General features: G+C 35.3%; 1 protein-coding gene across 1 annotated transcript in view; it reads left to right on the plus strand.

Annotated features, from left to right (window-relative positions):
- The window catches only part of TTLL7 (tubulin tyrosine ligase-like family, member 7), a 141,043-nt gene extending 120,463 nt beyond the window's left edge, over positions 1-20,580 (plus strand). Inside the window, exons 19-20 of the mRNA XM_006831010.1 lie at positions 1,537-1,710; positions 20,210-20,580. Of these exons, the coding sequence (XP_006831073.1) occupies positions 1,537-1,710; positions 20,210-20,330 (295 nt within the window). The 3' untranslated portion in view covers positions 20,331-20,580. The remainder of the gene's footprint in view (positions 1-1,536; positions 1,711-20,209) is intronic.
- The last annotated feature ends 566 nt before the right edge of the window (positions 20,581-21,146 follow it).

Below are 21,146 nucleotides of genomic sequence, written 5' to 3' on the forward strand. Positions count from 1 at the left end.
TGATGATAATTTGAATTTTTTATTTTTAAAGTTAACTAGCATATTACTATTTCTTAATAAAACATTTACTCTTTTGCTAATAACAAAAACATTATACTATTTAGACCAGAACTTTTAGGAACATAGGAGAAGGTTTCTTTCTGTCTACTCATTTGCTATTATTCCCTTTAGGAAAACTTGTCATTAACTGATTGCATGCTCTCTTTTTAGAACCATATTTCCCTCAAAAGGATAAATAGCATTTTTTTTTCTATGAAACAAACAAACAAATAAAAAACCTTTCTGAGTTTCTAAAGCATTTACAGAAATTCCAAAGATCTCAAATATCCACAGAAGGCTGAAACTTGAGTCTGAATTTCCCATTGGGAAGTATATTTCTTCAGGCAAATATTTCCTTAATGTTTTTTTCTTTCCCAAATCTACTCTTTTTTCCTCTGATGGTTAAGTGAATTGGTGTATATAAAATGAGACGTAAACCATCACCAAGTCTCAAACCAAACTTTCCCCTTGAGGTTTAAAAGGAACTTCATTCACACTAAGGAAAAAAGTCTGTCTGTCTCTCTTTCTAATGCGGAAAGTGAAGGTGATGTGCTGTTCCTGATTTGGTCCATTATTGTAAGTTTGCTTTTGTTAAAAAAAAAAAAAAAATGTGTGTATGTATACATTCAAACCCACCCCTTTTTCTATATCTATATCTGTATCGATATCTATTATCTATATCTATCTATATACTTTTGGTTTCCAGTAGAGCAATGCTTGCTGAGATAATTTGACTTCTGGAGTACAAAATCTGTACTTTAGAGGTATCACAGCCATAATGACATCTGAGAGTGGTGTGAAATGGATGGTCAAAATTAAGAGGTAACCTAAATTCCTCTAATCCAGAGAAGTCACAGAATAAGTTGTCACAACTTTTTAATTCTTTGGCATGATCATTACTGATACATAGGTAAATTTGCCTTCCTCAAAACCCCAAATTCTTATACAACTTTTGAGAAATGACCTAGATCTTGCAAATACATTACAGAGTGGTGGTAGTGGTGGTGGGTGGTGGTAGTGTGCTATCGAGTTATTTCTGACTCATAGCGACCCTGTAAATCTTTACAGGAGCAGAATGCCTCATCTTTCTCCTGTGAAGCAGCTAGTAGGTTTGAATTGCTGACCCTGCAGTTGGAAGCCCAACTTGTAATCCACTACTTCTTTCAATATAGTTGTTGTTGTTAAGTGCCTTTGATAGGTTCTGACTCATAGTGACCCGGTAGAGTAACTTAATTTTCTAGGATGTGTTTAGAATCCATCTTTAGCTATTCACAGTTGGAAGCATTAAAAACTTGAAATCCATGTAATACATGAATTAGATGTAGTTTTTATTATAAATCTTAATTTTCTAATTTGCATTCATTATGTAATGAATCTCTCAACCATTTGTAGTTACTTCAAACACATCCCCTTATTGGTTTGTTTTTAGGTAAGTGATACAGTCGGTTGTCATTTTTAACATCAAATATGAGGTCATGTCTGTTTCCATGCCAACAGATCCTCTTGGGAGAGTATATTCAGTAAAAGCCCGGAGGTGTTGTCTCCTTTGCAGCTCCAATGTTGCCAGCGCCTGGTTGAGCTTTGCAAACAGTGCCTACTAGTGGTTTACAAATATGCAACTGATACAAGAGGATCACTCTCAGGCATGGGTCCTGATTGGGGTAACTCCAGGTATTTGTTTATATTTCCTAACCACGCTAAGTCTTATATAAAGTAATGCCACAATGCAGTTTGAAATGGAGAGTTTCTTTTTGCATACATGAGTAGAAGAAATATTAAAGACTGAAAATTCATACATACCATTATCTACAAAATATTTTTAATTATCACAGTCTTAAGTTTAAAAATCTGAGCAAGGTTAATAATCACAAACCTAATGGTGATAGAAATAAAAATAATCGACATGAAAATGAGATTATTTTGCTTATATGCATTTGCTTTCAAAAAGTTGAGAAAGAACCAAATAAAAAGCAAACCTACTCCTGCTGAGCCAATTTTGACTCATAATGGACCACCCTATAGGAGAGAATGGAACTGCTCCATACCCTCCCCAAGGCTGTAAAATCTTTACAGAAGCAGAAGGCCACATCTTTGTCTCATGTAGCAGTTGGTGAGTTCCAAACACTGATCTTTTTGGTTTGTAACCAAACATTTTACCCATGGTTCACTAGGGCTCCTCAGCCAAGTGAGATCATCAAAACTGTGTTAAGTTTAACTCTCCCCCCCACCCCCCCAATGAGAGTGTCTAAACATTTATCCTTGAACTTATTATAGTTGGGGAAATGCTGTATTTTTTTATTCTTCAGTGCCTTTACACACTGTCCTCACTGCTAAACAAATGTGTAAAAGCAGCGACTTTGGTTATGTTCCATTTAAAATTCAGTTTTATAAATGAAGCTGAGTTAAAATAGTTAGTTTTCAAAAAGTATGAAAAGCAATATTGCTTCTAAGTTGAAAAACACACAAAGTATATTTTAGAAAAAGAAGTATATTTTAACCTTTTTCAAGGCAAGTGTAGTTAGTGTCTTAGAACTAAGGATTGAATTTATGACTTTTGTAGTTAGTGTAAGTTGGAGTACTACTCCAAATAGAAAATAGTAAACTTTGGTTTTGAGAAAACAAATGACAGTAAAAAAAGTAGAGGATTCAACATAATAGACCATAGCTTGGAATTTCTTTTTTGAAACAACTAGAAATTGATCTATTTAAAAGAACTCAGGCAATAGAGTAAAAGTTGTTGTTAGGTGCCATTGAGTTAGTACTGACTCAGCGACCCCATGTACAACAGAACAAAACACTGCCTGGTCCTGGGCCAACCTCACTATTGTTGCCACGCTTGAGCCCATTGATGCTGCCACTTTGCCAATCCATCTTGCTGGGGGTCTTCCTCTTTTTCCCTGACCCTCCACTCTACCAAACATGATATTCTTCTCCAGCGACTGGTCCCTCCTGACAATATGTCCGAAGTACGAGAGACAAAGTTTGGCCATCCTGACCTCCAAGGAACGCTCTGGCTGCACTTCTTCCAACACAGATAAGACTGTTTGTTCTTTTGGCATCCCATGGCACTTTCAATATTCTTCTCCAACACCATAACTCAAAAGCATCAATTCTTCTATGGTCTTCCTTATTCAATGTCCAGCTTTCACATGCATATGAGGTTATTGAAATACCATGGCTTGGGTTAGGTACAACTTAGTTCTCAAGCTGACAGAGTAAAAGTAGCGTCCTATAAAAGTGACCTCCAGCAGCAGACTGGCTCAGAATATTTTTTCACAAAAAATATTGAAATAAAATGTCACTAATTTTAAATCTCTGTTCATCTTGGATGTTGTCATTGTATGGTTGCAGGACCATTAACCTACTTAACTCTCCTCCTAGAAAAAGAACCTGATTAGTCATAACAATGATAAAGGGAGGTAGAGTTAGCCTTAACACTTAAAATATGTAAATATTAAAGTTATATTCTAAAGTTTTGATGGTTTGAGTGAATCAAATTATTGAAGTAAAACACATCACTTTGATTAATATTTACATATTACTTAAAAGAAGGCTAGCCATGAGGACATTGATTGGTTGATTATGTGCTGTGGAGTTGGTTCCAACTTATAACAACCCTGCATAGTGTCTCTGAGGCTGTAAATCTTTATAGGAGCAGAAAGTCTCATCTGCTCTGGTAGTTTCAAACGGTTGATCTTGACGTTTGCAACCCAACTTGTAGCCACTCTGCTACTTTACAACATATAAATGGAGAGCCTTGTCGTTCAAGGGAGCATGGTTAAGAAAATCCTACATTTGAAGCTTGTTGTAGTTGTTATTGTTAAGTATTGTTAAGTTCTGACTCATAGCGACCCTGTAGCAAGGTCCAAGGAGCAGCTGGTGAGTTTGAACTGCTGACCTTGTGGTTCAAACTGACCTTGCAATCCAGCACATTAGCCCACAGAGCCACACCAGGATGATTTCAGATTATGTAATGTTACTACTGAAATTCCAGGTTTTTTAGCCCAACTTCTGTGAAGGGATTGTGTAGCTTTTGTGGGTGGGCAAATAGGACTTCTTTATGGTTGCTCTGGAGGGAGAAGTTAGTTGCTCCAGGGATTTTTATTTTCTTCCCCTCTTGGAAGTCAGAAAAGATATGATTCCTAACTTCTGATAAACACCCAGTATGTGATTATACTGCAGACATCTGTCAGCTTGTCTTACTGTGGTGGCTATGCCACTGTTGTTTTGAATACCAGCAGGGTCACCCATGGTGGGCAGATTTCAGCAGTTTCCAGACTAACACAGACTAGGAAGAAGGAATAGGCACTCCACATTGGAGGGATTAGTCCTTGTCAACCTTATGAATAGCAGTGAAATATTGTTTAATATTGTAATGAAACATGAGCGTTTCAGGTTGGGAGGCACTCAAAATAATGCTTTAGGAAAAGCTGCCTCCTCAAAATAGTTCTTGTTACATACCGTTGAGTTGGTGCTGGCCAATAATGACCCCATATAGGGTTCCCAAGGAGCAGCTGGTGGGTTTGAATTGCTGACCTTGTGGTTTGCAGTCCAGTTCTGATCCTACAGTGCCCATACTAGAAGAGTTGACATTAATGATGTGGATGGAGCAAAGCTTTCATGACCTTCATTTACTGATGGGACTCAAAATGAGAAGAAACTGTTGTAAACATCCACTAATAATCAGAACATGAAATTTGTGAATCTAGAAAAATTGGAAATCATCAAAAATGAAATGGAACTCATAAAGATCAATATCCTAAGGGTTAGTGAGCTGAAATGGTCATGTATTAGATTGTGAACCTGACAATCATATGGGTTTACTATGTCAGAAATGACAAATTGAGGAGGAATGGCATTGCATTCATCTTCGAAAAGAACATTTCAAGATCGGTCTTGGAATACAATACTGTCTGTGATAGGCTAATATCTATATTCCTACAAGAAAGATCAGTTAATACAACTATTAATCAAATTTGCTCACTAACCACCAAAGCCAGTGATAATGAAATTGAATAATTCTGTCAAATTCTTCAGTCAGAAATTAATTAAACATGTAATCAAGATTCATTGATAATAACTGGTGATTGGGATGTGAACGTTGGCAAAAAAAGAGGGGTTCGGTGTTGGGAAATATGGCCCTCGTGATAGAAATTACTCTGGAGATCACAGGATAGAATTTTGCAAGACAAATAACTTATTTATTACAAGTTTCTTTTTCAACAACATGAGTGTGGACTATACATGTGGACCTTGCCAGATACATAGGAATCAAATCGACAACATCTGTGGGAAGAGATGATGGAGAAGCTCAATATCATAAACCAAAACAGGACCATAGACCAACTGTGGAACATACCACCAATTACTCATATGCAAGTTTAGGCTGAAGCTGGAGAAAAGAAAACAAGTCCATGAGAGCAAAAATATGACTTTGAGTATATTCCACCTGAATTAGTAGACCATCTCAAGAACAGATTGGATGCATTGAACACTAACAACTGAAGACCAGAGGAGTTGTGAGATGACATCAAGAACATCATGTATGAAGAAAGCATGAGGTCATTAAAAATACACAAAAAGGAGTGGATGTCAGCACTCTGCAACTTGCTTTTGAACACATAGTAGCTAAAGTGAAAGACATGATGAAGTAAAAGAGCTGACCAGAAAATTTCAAAGGATGGCTTGAGAAGAAAAAGTAAAGTATTAACAATAATATGTGCAAAAACCTGGATTTAGAAACCAAAAGGGATGAATGTGCTCAGTATTTCTCAAGCTGGAAGAACTGAAGAACAAATTCAAGCTTCCAGTTATAATATGAAAGAATTCTATGGACAAAATATTGAAAAAGCATTTAAAAAAACAAGATGGAAAGAATGCACAAAATCATTTTACCAAAAAAAAAGAAAAAAAGATCAATGTTCAATTATTTCAAGAGGTAGCATATGATCAAGAACTGATGATATTGAAGGAAGACATCCAAGCTGCACTGAAGTAACTGATAAAAAGACAAGGTGCCAAGAATTGATGGAATAAAAACAACAACAACAATGAATTGAAATGTTTCAACAATTGCTGCAGTGCTGGAATTATTCATTACTCTAGAACAAGAAATTTGGAAGACAGTTACCTGGTCAGCTGACTGGAAGAGATGCATGTCTTTGTGCCCATTTCAAAGAAAGGCATTGCAGAGAGTGTACAAATTATCAAACTACATCATTGATACCTCGTGAAAGTAAAATTTTGCTGAAAATAATTTTAAAAACCATTGAAGCAGCACATAGAGAGGGAGCTGCCTGAAATTCAAGGTGGATTCAGAAGATAACATGGAAAGAGGGATATCATTGCTGTTGTCTTCTGTACCTTGTCTGAAAGCAGAGAATACCAGAAAAATGTTTACTTGTGTTTTATCGACTATGCAAAGATGTTCAACTCTGTGGATCATAACTCTAGAACCATGTGAAGCATGGAAATTCTAGAACATTTAACTGTGCTTATAAGGACCCTGTATGTAGGCCAAGAGACAGTTGTTCAAACAACACAAGGAGATGCTGCATGGTTTAAAATCAGGAAAGGTATGTTTCAGGGTTGTATTTTTTCAACATACTTATTCTGTATGCCAAACAAATAATCTAAGTAGCTAGATTATATGAAGTAGAACATAGCATCAGGATTGGAGGAAGGTCACCTGTGTAGACAGGGCTGATATAAAAGGAGATGGGGATAAGACTTTTGTAGTTCAATAGTGAATAATTGTTATCAGGACTGACTGTGAGTGTTGGAAAGGTAAAGGTAGACATTTTGTAACAAAAGGAGGGGAGTGATTGACTTTGCAGTCCAGGAGCAGAGGTCCCTGGGAGCATCAAGGGAGAAAAGCGAAGTGTGGGACCCTACCCAGAGAAGCAGTAATGCCAGAGATGGAGGCAGAGATGATGACGTGGAGAGATGGAGTGTCTGGGGCCTCTAGACTCAGGGAGGGAGAGGGGCTGTATGCTGATGGCATAAGGGCAGGCTTGCGGGGTGTACCCTTTGGTTGTTTGATGATGCATGCAAGGGATTGTAATCATTGCAATAAAATGAAATAAGGATGAACGTAAAGCTAATGTTCTCCCATGTAAACTATCACATAATTCACAATAAAAACAAAACAAAAAAAACTTTGCTGAAAATGAAGAAGATTTGAAGTACTTGCTGATGAAGATCAAAGACTGGAGTCTTCGGTATGGATGACAAGTCAATGACAAGAAAACAAAAGCCCTCATCACTAGACTAATCAACAATAACATGATAACCAGAGAAAAGATTGAAGTTGTCAAGGATTTTCTTTTACTTGGATCCACAGTTAATGTTCATGCAGTAGTCAAGCAATCAAAAGATGTTATATTTTGATTTTTCAAAAGACCGATTTAACATGTTAAAGAGCTAAGATGCCACTTTGAGGACTAAGGTGCATCTCACTCATGCTATGGTATTTTCAGTTGCCTCATATGCATGTGAAATTGAATAAGAAAGACTGGAGACGAATTGATGCATTTGAATTGTATATTAGCAAACAATATTGAAAGTACCATGGATTACCAGAAAAACAAACAAATCTGTGCTGGAAGAAGTACAGCCAAAATGTCCCTTGTCAGTAGGGACCAGTTCCTGGAAAAGGATATCTTGCTTGGTAAAGTAGAGGGTCAATGAAAAAGAGGAAGACCCCCAATGAGATAGATTGACACAGTGACTGCACCAATGAACTGAAAATAACAATTGTGAGAGGGCTCAAGACTGGGTAATGTTTTGTTATGTTGTGCATAGGGTTGTTATAGTTGGAACCAATTTGAAGGCACCTAGCCACATGGGTGGTAGGGGTGGGAGCTGAGGTCGGTAAATACATTCTTTTTTGTCCAAGTTCTGAACCATTTCAGAAAGAAATTCAAGAGACAATTATCAAAATCTAACCTCATTACTGATAAATGCTAGCTGGAGGACATGGCATATCTGTCAGCCATGAGTTTTCCAATATTGAATTTTGGAATTAAACTTAGCCATCTAGTCAGTGGCAAGAATAGACTTACCCAGAGTTCTCAGTACCACTATGCATAAGATCTGCCTCTTTTAACACTGGCAGAAGAATGAATGGAGAATCTCTGGAGATTCAGAAAGAGAGAAGGCCTGAACTGTACATGCCCAGTTTATTTTAAACCACAAATTAGTTAACTCATTTCTGGTGAGAAGCCAAAAATTTTACGTTAGTGGAACTTCTTCTGCATAGAAATACAAGGAGGGAAGGGAAAGAAATATTTTTTCCCTAGTATCCATCACTGAAAGCCAAATGAAGACCACATTATTTAAAAATATGGACAAAGTGGCCATATCTTCTTTTCTTCATAGATAAATGAGAGAACCTATAACATTTGTCTTTATATGCAGTTAATTTAATATTTATTATTGGATCTATAAATTGAATTCCTGAAGTATAAACATAAACCAGGAAGTACATCTTTGGCTAATTTATCTGTCCAATTAAAAGAAAAGGAAATAGAGCTAACATCAGTCAGTTTTATGGAGCATATTTATCTTGGCCAAAGATCTGTGGCTATATCTTAAGAATCTGTACAGAATATATGGCATCTGACTTAGTTATCTAGTGCTGCTGTAACAGAAATACCACAAAAGCATGACTGGAACAAACAGACATTTATTCTTTCACAGTTTAGGAGACTAAAAGTTCCAATTCAGAGTGCCCAGAGCCTTGTCTCCTTCAGCATCTGCAGGGCGGGCATTCCTTGGAGATCTCCATGTGTCTTGGCATCAATTTTTCCCTGGATCCAAAAGCTTCACAGTGCAGGGACCCGGATCCAAAGGCTGCACTTCACTCCCGGCTCTTGTTTCATGGTGGCACAAGGCCCCTCTGAGCTTGCTTGCTAGTTTAGTCTCTTTTATATCTCCAAGATAAAACCTAATCCTGTGACTTTCATCTAGACTCATTGGCAACATCAAAGTGTATATTTACAACATGTAGTATAATTATTTCACATTAGGGCTAATCAATCACATCAGATCACATCATGGGGGTGGTTGCATCATATTAAGTCTTATCTTGGAGATGATTTGCTAAACCATTTTAGCTGCTAAGCCACTGAGAATCTTGGTCCAGCCAAAGTAAAGCAAAATCATAGCTGTCACAACATCCAACACACAGAAAGAGTGGTGTTCAGCCTTGCAGTCACAGGAAACTAATATTTAATAGGCACACCAAATGAAGAGTCCTTTCTCAGAGGTGAACTCATAGTAACTAATCAAAATATTAATCTGTAAACTCAGATGGCCAATTATATAGGATCGTTTAATATTGCAACTACGACATTGCATTTGTTCTTCAGTTCTTTTAGCTTGAGAAATGGCTCAACATGTTCATCCCTTTTTGGTTTTCTAACTCCAGGTTTTTGCACCTTTCATTTTTAATACTTTATCTTCTCAAGCTGTCCTTTGAAATGTTCTGTTTAGCTCTTTTACTTCATCATTTCTTCCAGTCACTTTAGCTACTGTACGTTCAAGAGCAAATTTCAGAGTGCTGACATCCACTTTGGTCTATTCTTCTTTGGAGAAATGCCCACTCAAATACTTTTCCTACTTTTTATTGGGTTGTTTATCTTTTTTGCTTAACTTTTTGTGAATTAAGTGAAGGTTTGCAGATCAGATCATGTTTTACATTCAGCAAATCATACACTTCATTTCATGTTAATGACTGCTGTACCCTCCATGTAGCACCACTTATCCTGTTCCTGTCTGTGTTTCCTGTTTCCATTCTTCCTTCTTTCCAACCCTTCCGAATTTTGCCCTTTTGTAAATACTGCCCTTTTGATCTCAAATGGTTGACATTTCTATGGTTCAACCTCACCGTCTACTCCTTTGAAATCCTGTACAGGATTGCTATGGGTCAGAACTGACTCGACAGCACTTAACAACAACAACCCTTTATCCAGTGAATTATTTTCCTTTCCTTGCCCCTATAACCATCATAGATTGTTTCTTTTCTTAACATTTTACAGCATTGGTCTAGACCATATTTGTTCTTTTGTCACTAATTTCCCTCAGCATATCATCCTCCAGTTTCATCTATGTTGTGAAGTGTTTTGCAGATTTATTGTTATTTTTCAACATTTGCTTAGTATTCCATTGTGTGTATGGACTGACATTTGTTTAGCCATTCTTCTGTTGATGGAAATTTATGCTGTTCTGTTTTTTGATATGTCTTTTGTAGACAGCACATTGAAGGATCCTGTTTTCTTTTCCATTCTGCTCTGTCTCTTGACTAGTGCATTTAATCCATTAAGGTAGAGTGTAATTATCTATAGGTGTGAATTGGTTGCTGTTATTTTCCTGTTTGCTTTTGTGTGTGTGTGGTGCTGCTGATTTCTTTGTTCCACATAATTTTCTGTGCTGAGTTCCTATTGCTTGTGGGTTTTCTTTTCATTTTTGTTGTGTTAATGTTCACTAAATCTTCCTGATTTTCTTCTTTTATATTTTGATGTGTAGGTGTATTAATTTTCAAGATAAATTACAAGCTATCCTGTAATTTATAAAAATGTGTTCCCAATTTAAAACAGTCTGTTTTATCTTGAAATCTATTTTACCTTTTTGCCATTTGGAAGTTCTGTATCTAAACTATTCCCTCTTTTTGCTTTGTAGTTGACATTATAAATTGATATCTCTTGTTCTCTATTTTCTTTCTTGTTGGTTTGTTTTACTTTAAATACTTCTACATCTCCATTGAGTTCTGAGTGGTGTTGTCATGTATGCTAATCTGTTGTTGGATCTTAATCCAAAGAACACCCTTTAGCATTTTTTGTAAAGTTGGACTGGTCATTACAAATTCCTTTAATTTCTGTTTATCAGGAAACATCCTAATTTTCCTGTCATATTGAGGGACAGCTTTGCTGGGTATATGGTTCTTGGCAATTTTTTTCTTTCAGAGTCTTTTGTATGTCATCCAATTGCCTCTTGCCTGCATGGTTTCTGCTGAGAAATCAGAACTTAATTTTATTGGTTCCCCTTTGGGGCTAACTTTTTGTTTTTCCTGAACTGCTCTTAGGGTTTTTCCTTTGTCTTTGGTTTTGGAAAGTTTGATTATATGTCTTGGTGAATTTCTTTTGAGATCTGTCCTGTCTGTGGTTCATTCATCTTCTTGTATGTTTATCTTTTCTTTTTACACGATGCTAAGCAATGGTTTCTTCCAACAACTCTTCTATCATTTTCTTTGTGTTTTTTATTGCCTCTTCTGTTCTGGAATTCCAATCAGTTGTTAAGTTATTCTCTTTGTGGTGTCCCATTAATACTTACGCTTTCTTCAGATTTTTTTTTCATTCTTTTTTGTGGTTGTTCTTTTAGTATACTAGTATTGATTTATCATCAAGCTCACTAATTTGGGCTTCCATTACTTCTGATTTGCTCTTTTGCCCTGTCAATGTACTGTCCATTTCTGAAATCTTAGAAATAATTTTCTGGATTTCTAATGGCAGGTTATATATTGCGTCAATATTTGCATTTATTTTGTCTGTTTGCTCTTGTTATGTTTTCCTGAATTCTTCTCAAGTTTTTTTTTTCTGTATTCTCCTTGCTTCTCTCAATCTTTCGGTCAATAGTTCAAAGGTATCTAAGTATCATTCTTTTGAATTATTTTTCAGTTAGTTACATTACCTTTTCTTCCTCAGAAACACTTTCGAACTATGCATCTTGGTTATTTCTTTGAGTTATTTTCTTGTTTCTTCATGTGAGCTAAAATTGTCTGTTATCTCCAGGGCATTATGGGTTGTTGTATATGTATTTAATTGATGATTGTATGTTGATTTGCTCATAGGCTTTCACTAATTGTCTCTTGTGGGGGTAGTTAGAATGAGATGGATTTGACTGGTGTTGGCTGCTGTCTGTCATTGAGGGAATTTAAGGGTACAATAACATTAATAGAAGATCATTTAAAAAGATACTGATACATCACCTGATAAAATTTACATCATGTTTTAAAAATACATTTGTTGTTGTTAAGTGCCATTGAGTCAGTTCCGACTTATAGTGACCCATATAGGGTTTCCAGGGAGAGACTGATGAGTTTTAACCATTGGCCTTGCAGTTCAAACCAATATTGCAGTCCAGCACATTAACCCATAGTGCCACATCAGGACTCCTTAAAAATACATAGCAAGCTAAAAACAAAAGAGAACTTTCTTAATCTCGTAAAGGGTAACTATAAGAAACTTATAGGCATCATACTTAGTGGTGAAATGTTGAACTCCTTTCCTTTGAGATTAAGAATAAGACAGGATTGCCTGCTGTCACCACTTACATTCAACATTGTACTGGTCAGTCAAAAGAAACAAGCAAAAGAAATAAAAAAAAACATTAGATATAAAAGAGAGAACTTATTGCTATTAGCTATAATTGTGGTCATACAGATTTAAACAAATATACAGACATATTGGAGTTCTGGTGTGGTGCTGCAGGACAATATGCTAGACCACAAGGTCAGTTTGAACCACAAAGTCAGCAGTTCAAACCCACTAGCCGCTACTTGAAAACCCTATACAGCGTCATTGTGGTTCAGAACCAACTCAATGGTGTTTAACAACAACAACAGATATATTAAGATATTAAGATTAACAATGTTGATAAAAATCAAAATTAATGCACCATCTCCTCACTTATGGACTATCTTGTTATCTGATGTTTCACATGTACGATAATAGTAAAAAATCTATAATCTATTTTTTGCATTAATGCACAGTTACTAGGAGAGAGTAATGTTGGTTGTGATGGTTAAGGTTATATGTCAATTTGTGTGGACAGACTCTCAGTGGCTTGACAGTTAGTAATGATGTGATTTGGCAGTTGTGGAATGATGTAGTCATCCTCCATTTTTTGATCCGATGTGGTCCTTCCTTTTCACATAATACCATACCAATTTTCACATAATGACTTGATCATCAGAACCTAACCAAGTCCAAGTGGCTGCATAAGAAAATCAATGGTATGTTTTTATGTTAGCTGCAAACATCTAGAATATAAAATTTTAGATAAGGTTCCATTTTGTCAATAGCATCCAAAAGATATCAAATACATAGGAATAAATCTAGTAAAAAATATGCAGGACCTTTAGCAGGAAGATGTAAAAAATGGAAAGATGTGCCTTGGAATCAATATTATAAAGATGCCAATTCTCAAATAGTTCTAAGTATATATAAATTCATGTAAAATAATCCTAAAATCAAACCCAACTAATTTTGGGGAACGCTTGAAAAGCTAAGGGTCAAGATTAGATACAACAATCTTAGAATGGTCTTGTATGAAACGGTAGAACTTACTAACTACAGTATTTGTTATGTTATTGTTAAGTGCCATAGAGTTGGTTCTGTCTCATAGTGACTCCTAGGGATGGCTGATGAGCTTGAACTGCTGACCTTGTGGTTTAAACTCACCTTGCAGTCTGCAGCGCCACACCAGGACTCCAACCACAATATAGTAAGACTTGTAATAAGGCTAAAGTAATTTAAGACAGCATAATACTGGTAAAAGAATTGACAAATGGACTAATTCAGAAAGATATAAACCTAGGCATAGATGGAGACATGTTTATGATAAAAGAGGGTATACTTGATTTATGACAAATGACAAAAAGATGTTGGTCTCAAGGAAAGATACAAGAGCAATTAGATTTTCTAAAAAAAGAAAAAGAAAGAAAAGAATCTTGACCCTGCTTATATCATATATAAAATCATTTCCAAGTGAATTGAGAATATAAATAAAAGACAAAACCAGATTTCAATAAATAACATATTTTCATGCAAAGTATAAAATAGGATAGAAATCCTAATCACAAATGAAAATATGAATAAATTTGATTCTAATAAAATTAGAAGCTTATGTTCATCAGAAGACTCCATCAGAAAGATGTAAACACAAGCCACAGAATGAAAGGTAGTGTTTGTAAGGCGTGTAACCTATAAAGGGCTCTTATACAAGTTATATAAAAACTTCTACAAATTTCTAAGGTAATAGACCACTCAGTAGACATATGATAAAATACTTGAAAAAGTCCATCACAAAAGAATTTGTCTTTGTTTGTTTTTTTTTGAATGGCTGGTAGACATGTAACAAATTCATTGATACTAAGGGAAATGCCTATTAAATCCACAAAAACACTGTATACCAAGAGGTGATTAGAATATAGAGTAATGGTATCTCTCTTAACATTATTGAGGATGGTGAAAATTGCTATCTTTTTTAAGTTTGGCATTATAGGTAGTTCCTGACTTCTAGTGTTTTTGAGCTATGACACACACTGCATTTATGACCATCTGTTCTTTGTTTTCTACATCTTATAATGGAGTTCTGGTGTGGTACTGTAGGATAAGTGCTGGACCACAAGGTTGGTTTCAATTGCAAGGTCAGTGATTCAAACTCACCAGCCGCTCCTCAGAAACGCTATACAGGACCTCTCTGAGTCAGAACCAATTCGACTGTACTTAACAACAACAATAATCACTAGTGTGGCCTTGTAGGATAAGCATTGGACTGCTAATCACAAGGCCAGCAGTTCAAACCCACCAGCCAGTCCTTGGAAACCACCTTATACAGGATCACTATGAGTCAGAACCGACTCAACAGCACTTAACAGTAACAACATTATTCGTAATATGTACTACATACAGTGATCCAGTGTGTAATTTACTGATTTTTCATTCCCATTTTCACTCACAGACATTTTCATTCGCCAAAGACAAATAAAGATCAGATTTATAAAGATACTGATAACAAAAGCAATAATATTAAAAACTTTTTTTTTTTTTAATGTTACTTGGTTTACATCTGAACTGACTTATGATGTAGTTGTCAGAATGGAACTTAGTCATAAGTCAAGAACTACCTTTACATTCTAAAGTCTACACTTTTCGTGACTTTATTTGAAAGCTGAAAACTGACAATGCTATAGTGTTTAAGGAATGCATACTTAGGTGGTAAGACAAGTACATAATTACCTCAAAAGTCACATTAGTGGAGGGGTAGGGTATAAGGATTATTCAGTTTCTTAACTTGGGTGGTAGCTATCCAAGTAATCACTTGATGCTTTCATTAAGCTGTACATTTAACATTCTGTGTATTTTTCTGAATGTGTATTGTATTTTACAAATAAAATGTTCCACAAACTGAGGTAAATACATGATATCCATTATGGCCGTAGGCTAACATAGTTTGATCCATGTGTCTCAGACAGGGGTGGTGTTGCTAATAAGGTTGATGTTCAAAGCACAAATAATAAATAATAAATAAGATTTCACCCAGCTATACTTTGTCACTGGTATATAGCTCCATTCTCTAAGACAGACATGGCAAAAAATGATAAGACTATTTTCACAGATGACAAAATTGAGACTAGGAGAGGTTAGTGATCTGTTGAAAACCACATTGCTAGCATTTGGCAAGGCTGAGACTTGAAACCAGGTTTTAGTTTTGTTGTTGTTGAAAAAAAAAAATCTAAGTTAAAACCACAGAAAAATATTCTGGAGAAAATGATTTACCTTGTGTTCACCAAGCCAGGAATCTGAACTTATTTATTCTTTGGGGAGCAGAAGGTATGTTTAGGTTAAAATTTCAAGGCTAATTCCCTACCAGCCTTGAAATGCTTCATGTTCTAGATTCCTCCATGGTCAACAGTAAGTTGGTACATGACAGACCAACCAATTCTACATCCATCAAGAATTAGAAAAAAATCATGTTTTATGTCTATATAATGAATATCTGAAGATGTTACATCTAGCCTTAGCAATGAGAGGTGAGGATTGTGTGTGAAGAGAATGAAGATAGAACTGTCTAAGGCATCTCACCCTTGACACATTAGCTATGAATTAACTATTTTTGTATGTTAAGAGTAAGCTATGATAAAAATGAAACTAAACTTTTCACAGTTTTTGGTTCTTTACACAAAATCTTTAGATAGGGTCTATAAATCTAGTTTTTAGAAATATCCTTTCTGCTAAAAAAAAAAAATCAAATTGTATTGTTTAACTTCATTTCTAAGACCATTTCAAAACTAATCTCTGATATTTAGCTAGTGCAACTTCTCCCAAGAGATATTATGGAGATATTAAGGCAAATAATCCATTATGGGTCCCTGTAATGCTCTAAAATACACCATAGCCCTTGCTTTAAGGAAGGAAAGTGTTTCATCCAATGTGATTTATATGCTTTTTTAAGTTCACCTGGAACCTCTTTTTCTAAGTCTTTAAAGAAGTTTCATTTTAGTTTGTTTTTTTTTTAAATTTGTTTGTTTCTATTAAAAAGTTTAGGTGTGTGGGCTATACAATAGTTTTCTGCTTTCTAAATTATTTTGTTCTTTATATTTCTGAAAAAAATTAGTGTAATCACTGTATCCGTTAGTTCTAAAACGGAGATGTGTACTGTATGGTAGTGGGTGTGGTTTATAATTATGTAGTATAGTGGCTAGGGCACTGACTCTGGAGCTAGCCTGCATAAGTATCAATCCTGGCTTTGCCAATTTAGTAGCAAATCATAAAACAAAGGAAACTCTGTATTCCTCAGTTTAAGGAGCCCTGGTGATGCAATGGTTGGGTTAGTACTTGGTGGCTTACCAAAAGGTCAGCAGTTCAAATCGACCCAGTGGCTCTGTGGGGAGAAAACAACTAGTGGCCTGCTCTTTTGAAGATTTGTTATTGATGTTAGGGTACCATTAAGTCAGTTCCAACACAGAACAACACTGTGAACAACAGGAAACACTAACCAGTCCTGTGCTAGCTTCACATTGTTGGAGCCACTGTGCCAATCCATCTCACTGAGGGTCTTACTGTTTTTCAATGACTCTCTGACAAGGTGCTGCAGGTTAATGCACTGGACTGCAAAGTTAATTTGAACCGCAAGGTTGGTGTTTCAAGTTCACCAGCTGCTCCTTGGAAACTATAGGTCAGAACCGACTCGATGATTCTTAACAACAACAGTTACCAAGCAGGTCCTATTCCAGGAACTCATCTCTTCTAATAACATGGCTAAAGTACGTGAGACTAAATATGGCCGTTCTCACTTCTAAGGAGCATTCTGGCTGTACTTTTCCCAAGACAGATTTGTTCATTCTTCTGGCAGTCCATGGTAAAATCAAGATTCTCCCCCTAGGAAAGATTACAGCCTGTGAATCCCTAGGGATCAGTGTTACTCTGTCACATGGAATTGTCTTGACAGCACAAAACAACAGCACATTCTTTAGTTTATTCAGCTGTAAAATGGAGCTGACAATAATACCTACTGTAGAGACCTGTTATGAGAACCAAATTAGTTAATATTTACAAAGTAATTATAATGGTCTGGGCTCATAGAAACACAATTTAAATATTTGTTAAATAAAACGGAATATGGTAACTGTGGGCCTAGACTTTGTGCTTTTATTTTTTTTATTTTTTAAATGGGAACTTTAACTCATAGGCTATACGAATGCTAATTTAATGACAGTAGCAATTGTTGCTCAAAAATTCTTTAAAAGAAAGTAAGTAGAAATTGCTATAAAGATAAATATCATCATAATCAATGTTGTTGTTGTTGTTAAGTGCTGTGGAGTCGGTTCCAACTCATAGCGACCCTACACAGGGTTTCCGAGGCTGTAAATCTTTACGGGAGTAGATCACCTCATCTTTCTCCCGTGGAACCACTGGTAGTTTCGAACTTCTGACCTTGCAGTTCACAGCCCGATTTGTAACCACTACGCTACCAGAGCTCCTTATAATCAATAGAAGGTAGAATAATATTCAACTAATTCAGCTGCTCTTCGGAAATCCTGTACAGGGTCACTATGAATCCAAACTGACTAGATGGCATTTACAGCAATAGCAATATAAAATAGTGGGATTTGATCAAACAAGTTATTTTCTTTTGGAACTTTTGGCCATAGATAGGATGAGTAGTCTTTTCATGGCAGAATAAACTACTTAATCATTATGAATACACCAGTTCTTGATAAAATAATTGGTCCATGTAAATTACCTGAGTGATATTAGAAAATACATAATCTGTGGTGTGAGAAATCACTTGTTTCATTATCTATTACCCATTATGCACTTTTGATTTAATTTACTTTGTTATATATTATTTTGTTGCTCTGTTAATTTAATGAATTAAACAGTTATTTATAGTTGTGATATTAGATAATAGATTTAAAGGATAATATAATTCATTTAAAATTATATTTATGAATATTATGGAATATCTACCATTTCATTTTGACTGCTATATGCAATTTGATTACGATTTATTTTTCTTCCTATAAAATTCACACAAGATAAACCAAAAACCAAACCCAATATCACTGAGTAGATTCCAACTCATACCAATCCTATATAGGGTTTCTGAGACTGTAAATCTTTACAGGAACAGATAACCTCATCTTTCTCCTAAGGAGCAACTGGTGGATTTTAATGCTGACCTTAAGGTGGTTGCTAAGTACTGTTTAGTCTATTCAGTCTCATAATGACCCTGTATATTGTTTCCATGGAGTAACTGGTGAGTTTGAACTGCCACCTTTGCAATTAGTGGTCCAAAGACCTTGCAATTAATTGTTGTTGTTATGTGCTGTGGAGTTGATTCTGACTCACAGCAACCCTGTACAGGGTTTCCGAGGCTATAAATCTTTATGGGAGCAGAAAGCCTCATCTTTTCCCTGTGGAACCGCTGGTAGTTTCGAACTGCTGACCTTAAGGTTTGCAGCCCGATTCATAACCACTATGCTACCAGAGCAGTCCAATAAATGTAATTTTTTCATTGCCTTAGAGGAATAGTAGTCATCAATATTATCTAATATATAACAATAGCTTGTATGGTACAGTGGTCTTAGCCCTTCTTTCCTTTGCATATCTATGCAAGTATGATACTGCTGCTGGGAAATTCTAATGCCAACTGAAGAAAATAAAATGACAGATTTGATGCTCTACATTTGTTGATTTTTCCAAGACAACTACTAATCACAGATCTCTTTTGGTTGCTACTTCTGCTCTTATAAATTTTTCATAAGTACCTTTGACCTAACTTTGTAGCATATCCTTCTCATCATTGTCAGGACTAACACTTTTAATAGTGGTATTTATTTGCATTTTCTCATGGAGATTTCCTTGGCCCTTTCTCTCTACAAATATAGATTTAATTGGGCAAATGTTAATTAAGACTTTACCTTAGGAAAACAGATTATACAGGTCCTCAACTTCTTATTTACAGTCCCTAATCCCTAAAATTCTGAAAATGTGAAAAAAGTAACATAATTGATAAATGGGACCTGAATTGATAGTCTACCCTATTTAGTGTAAGTATCCTTACCTTTACTATACAAATATTAGTAGTGTGTTTACAGGATGGTCCCCTGAGATCCTGATGGGTATTATATAACATATATGCTTGTACTATGTTGTTGTTAAGTGCTGCTGAATCAGTTCTGACTCATAGTGACCCTGTATAGGGTTTCCGAAGAGCAGCTGGTGGTTTTGAACTGCCAACCTTGTGGTGCTAATGCTACAGCACCACACTAGGACTCCTGTACTATATTTCTAAAATCATTCTAAAATATGGAAAAATCAGTTGGCAGCAAGGGTTACATGCAATCTGTAAGCATGATTGTTGCTTAACTCACCAAGTGAGTTAAGAATATAAAATTTATAATCGGTTATGAATGTTAATCTTCCAACTTTTTCTTTTAGATTACCTATAATCATAATACATCAATGAAATATTATTAAATTATAATAAATGATTCCAACATCCTTGAAACAATTATTGTTGTGGGTAGCCAAATTCTCATATCACATGTTTTTGAGAAATATTCGACTGGCTCCACAAGTTACTTACAGGTATTAATGATGAATTTTAAATTATCATCAGCCACCTACGTTTTATAGATTTGAGTTCAGTATCTTTGTGGGATATCTTGGGACACTAATACTACATGTTGCATCTGTATTCAATCCTTTGGGTAAGACTCTGTGACCCTCCTGGTAGAGAAAAAATTTTTATGCAGATTACATTGTTCTGGTAGTATCTTTTCTCATGTAAGATATGTCAGTTACTAATTCCTTAGCCCTTTAGTGAGAGATGTTAATGCTAAGTTGTTTCGTACAAACTAATATTTTCACTATATTTTTAGGTATTTACTACCAGGAAGTACACAATTCTTCATGAGAACACCAACTTACTACTGGAAATACGGTTCACATGGAATGACCCGCTCCAATGTTTTGTTTACACCCCGATATGGCCATTTATGAAAGAAAAAAGAAGATCACCATGGGTTATGCATAATGGCAATTAATTTTCTTTTCTAAGTTACATGTGTAAAGGAAGTGACCATTAAGTGCTATTTTATGGATATCTGACATAAATATGTGAAAATATATACATACAGGCACTCAAATAGCATATATATTTATTATAATATATGAATGAAGAATTAGCTGAAAACTCAATATAAGATTTAACCTTTCTGGAAATGTAATAAACCATGTTAAAATTGTTTACACAAATATGTGACTGTCTAGAATTTGCTAGGTTTATAATTAATTTCTTCCTACTAGAAATGTTATTTTTGTTGCAGAGTATATAAAACAGAATTGATCTTGACGACTCCATTACAGTGTTAAATTATTTTCTAGATAAAATGCCTTTTGACTTTAAAAAAAGCATTAATAGAATACTTTATTGATTCCCTTATAATAGTAGCCATTTAAAATGAAAAAAAGAAGCGATTTAGAAGCCTGATGTTGCTTAATGATAGAATTATGTAAAATGGGTTTATTATTTCTTTAGCACATTATAAAGTAGTATAAAAATCCCACCCTGACTCTCCAATATCTTTACTCCTCTGTGTCAAAATTTAGGTACTTGTAATAATATACAGGTAATATAACAAAATTTAAGTACTTGTAATAATTTTTCAGTAAGGATCTAGCAAGATCATACTATAGTTTAAAATGGAAGACAATCTACTGGGTTAAAATAGACACCACAAACTAGATTTTATTTTTTACTTTTCACTGGGAGTCATATAAAGAACAGAAAATAATGGTAATGACAAAATATTTCTC

Source organism: Chrysochloris asiatica, unplaced genomic scaffold, assembly GCF_000296735.1.
Source record: "Chrysochloris asiatica unplaced genomic scaffold, ChrAsi1.0 scaffold00002, whole genome shotgun sequence".
In the NCBI taxonomy this organism is placed as follows: Eukaryota; Metazoa; Chordata; class Mammalia; order Afrosoricida; family Chrysochloridae; genus Chrysochloris; species Chrysochloris asiatica.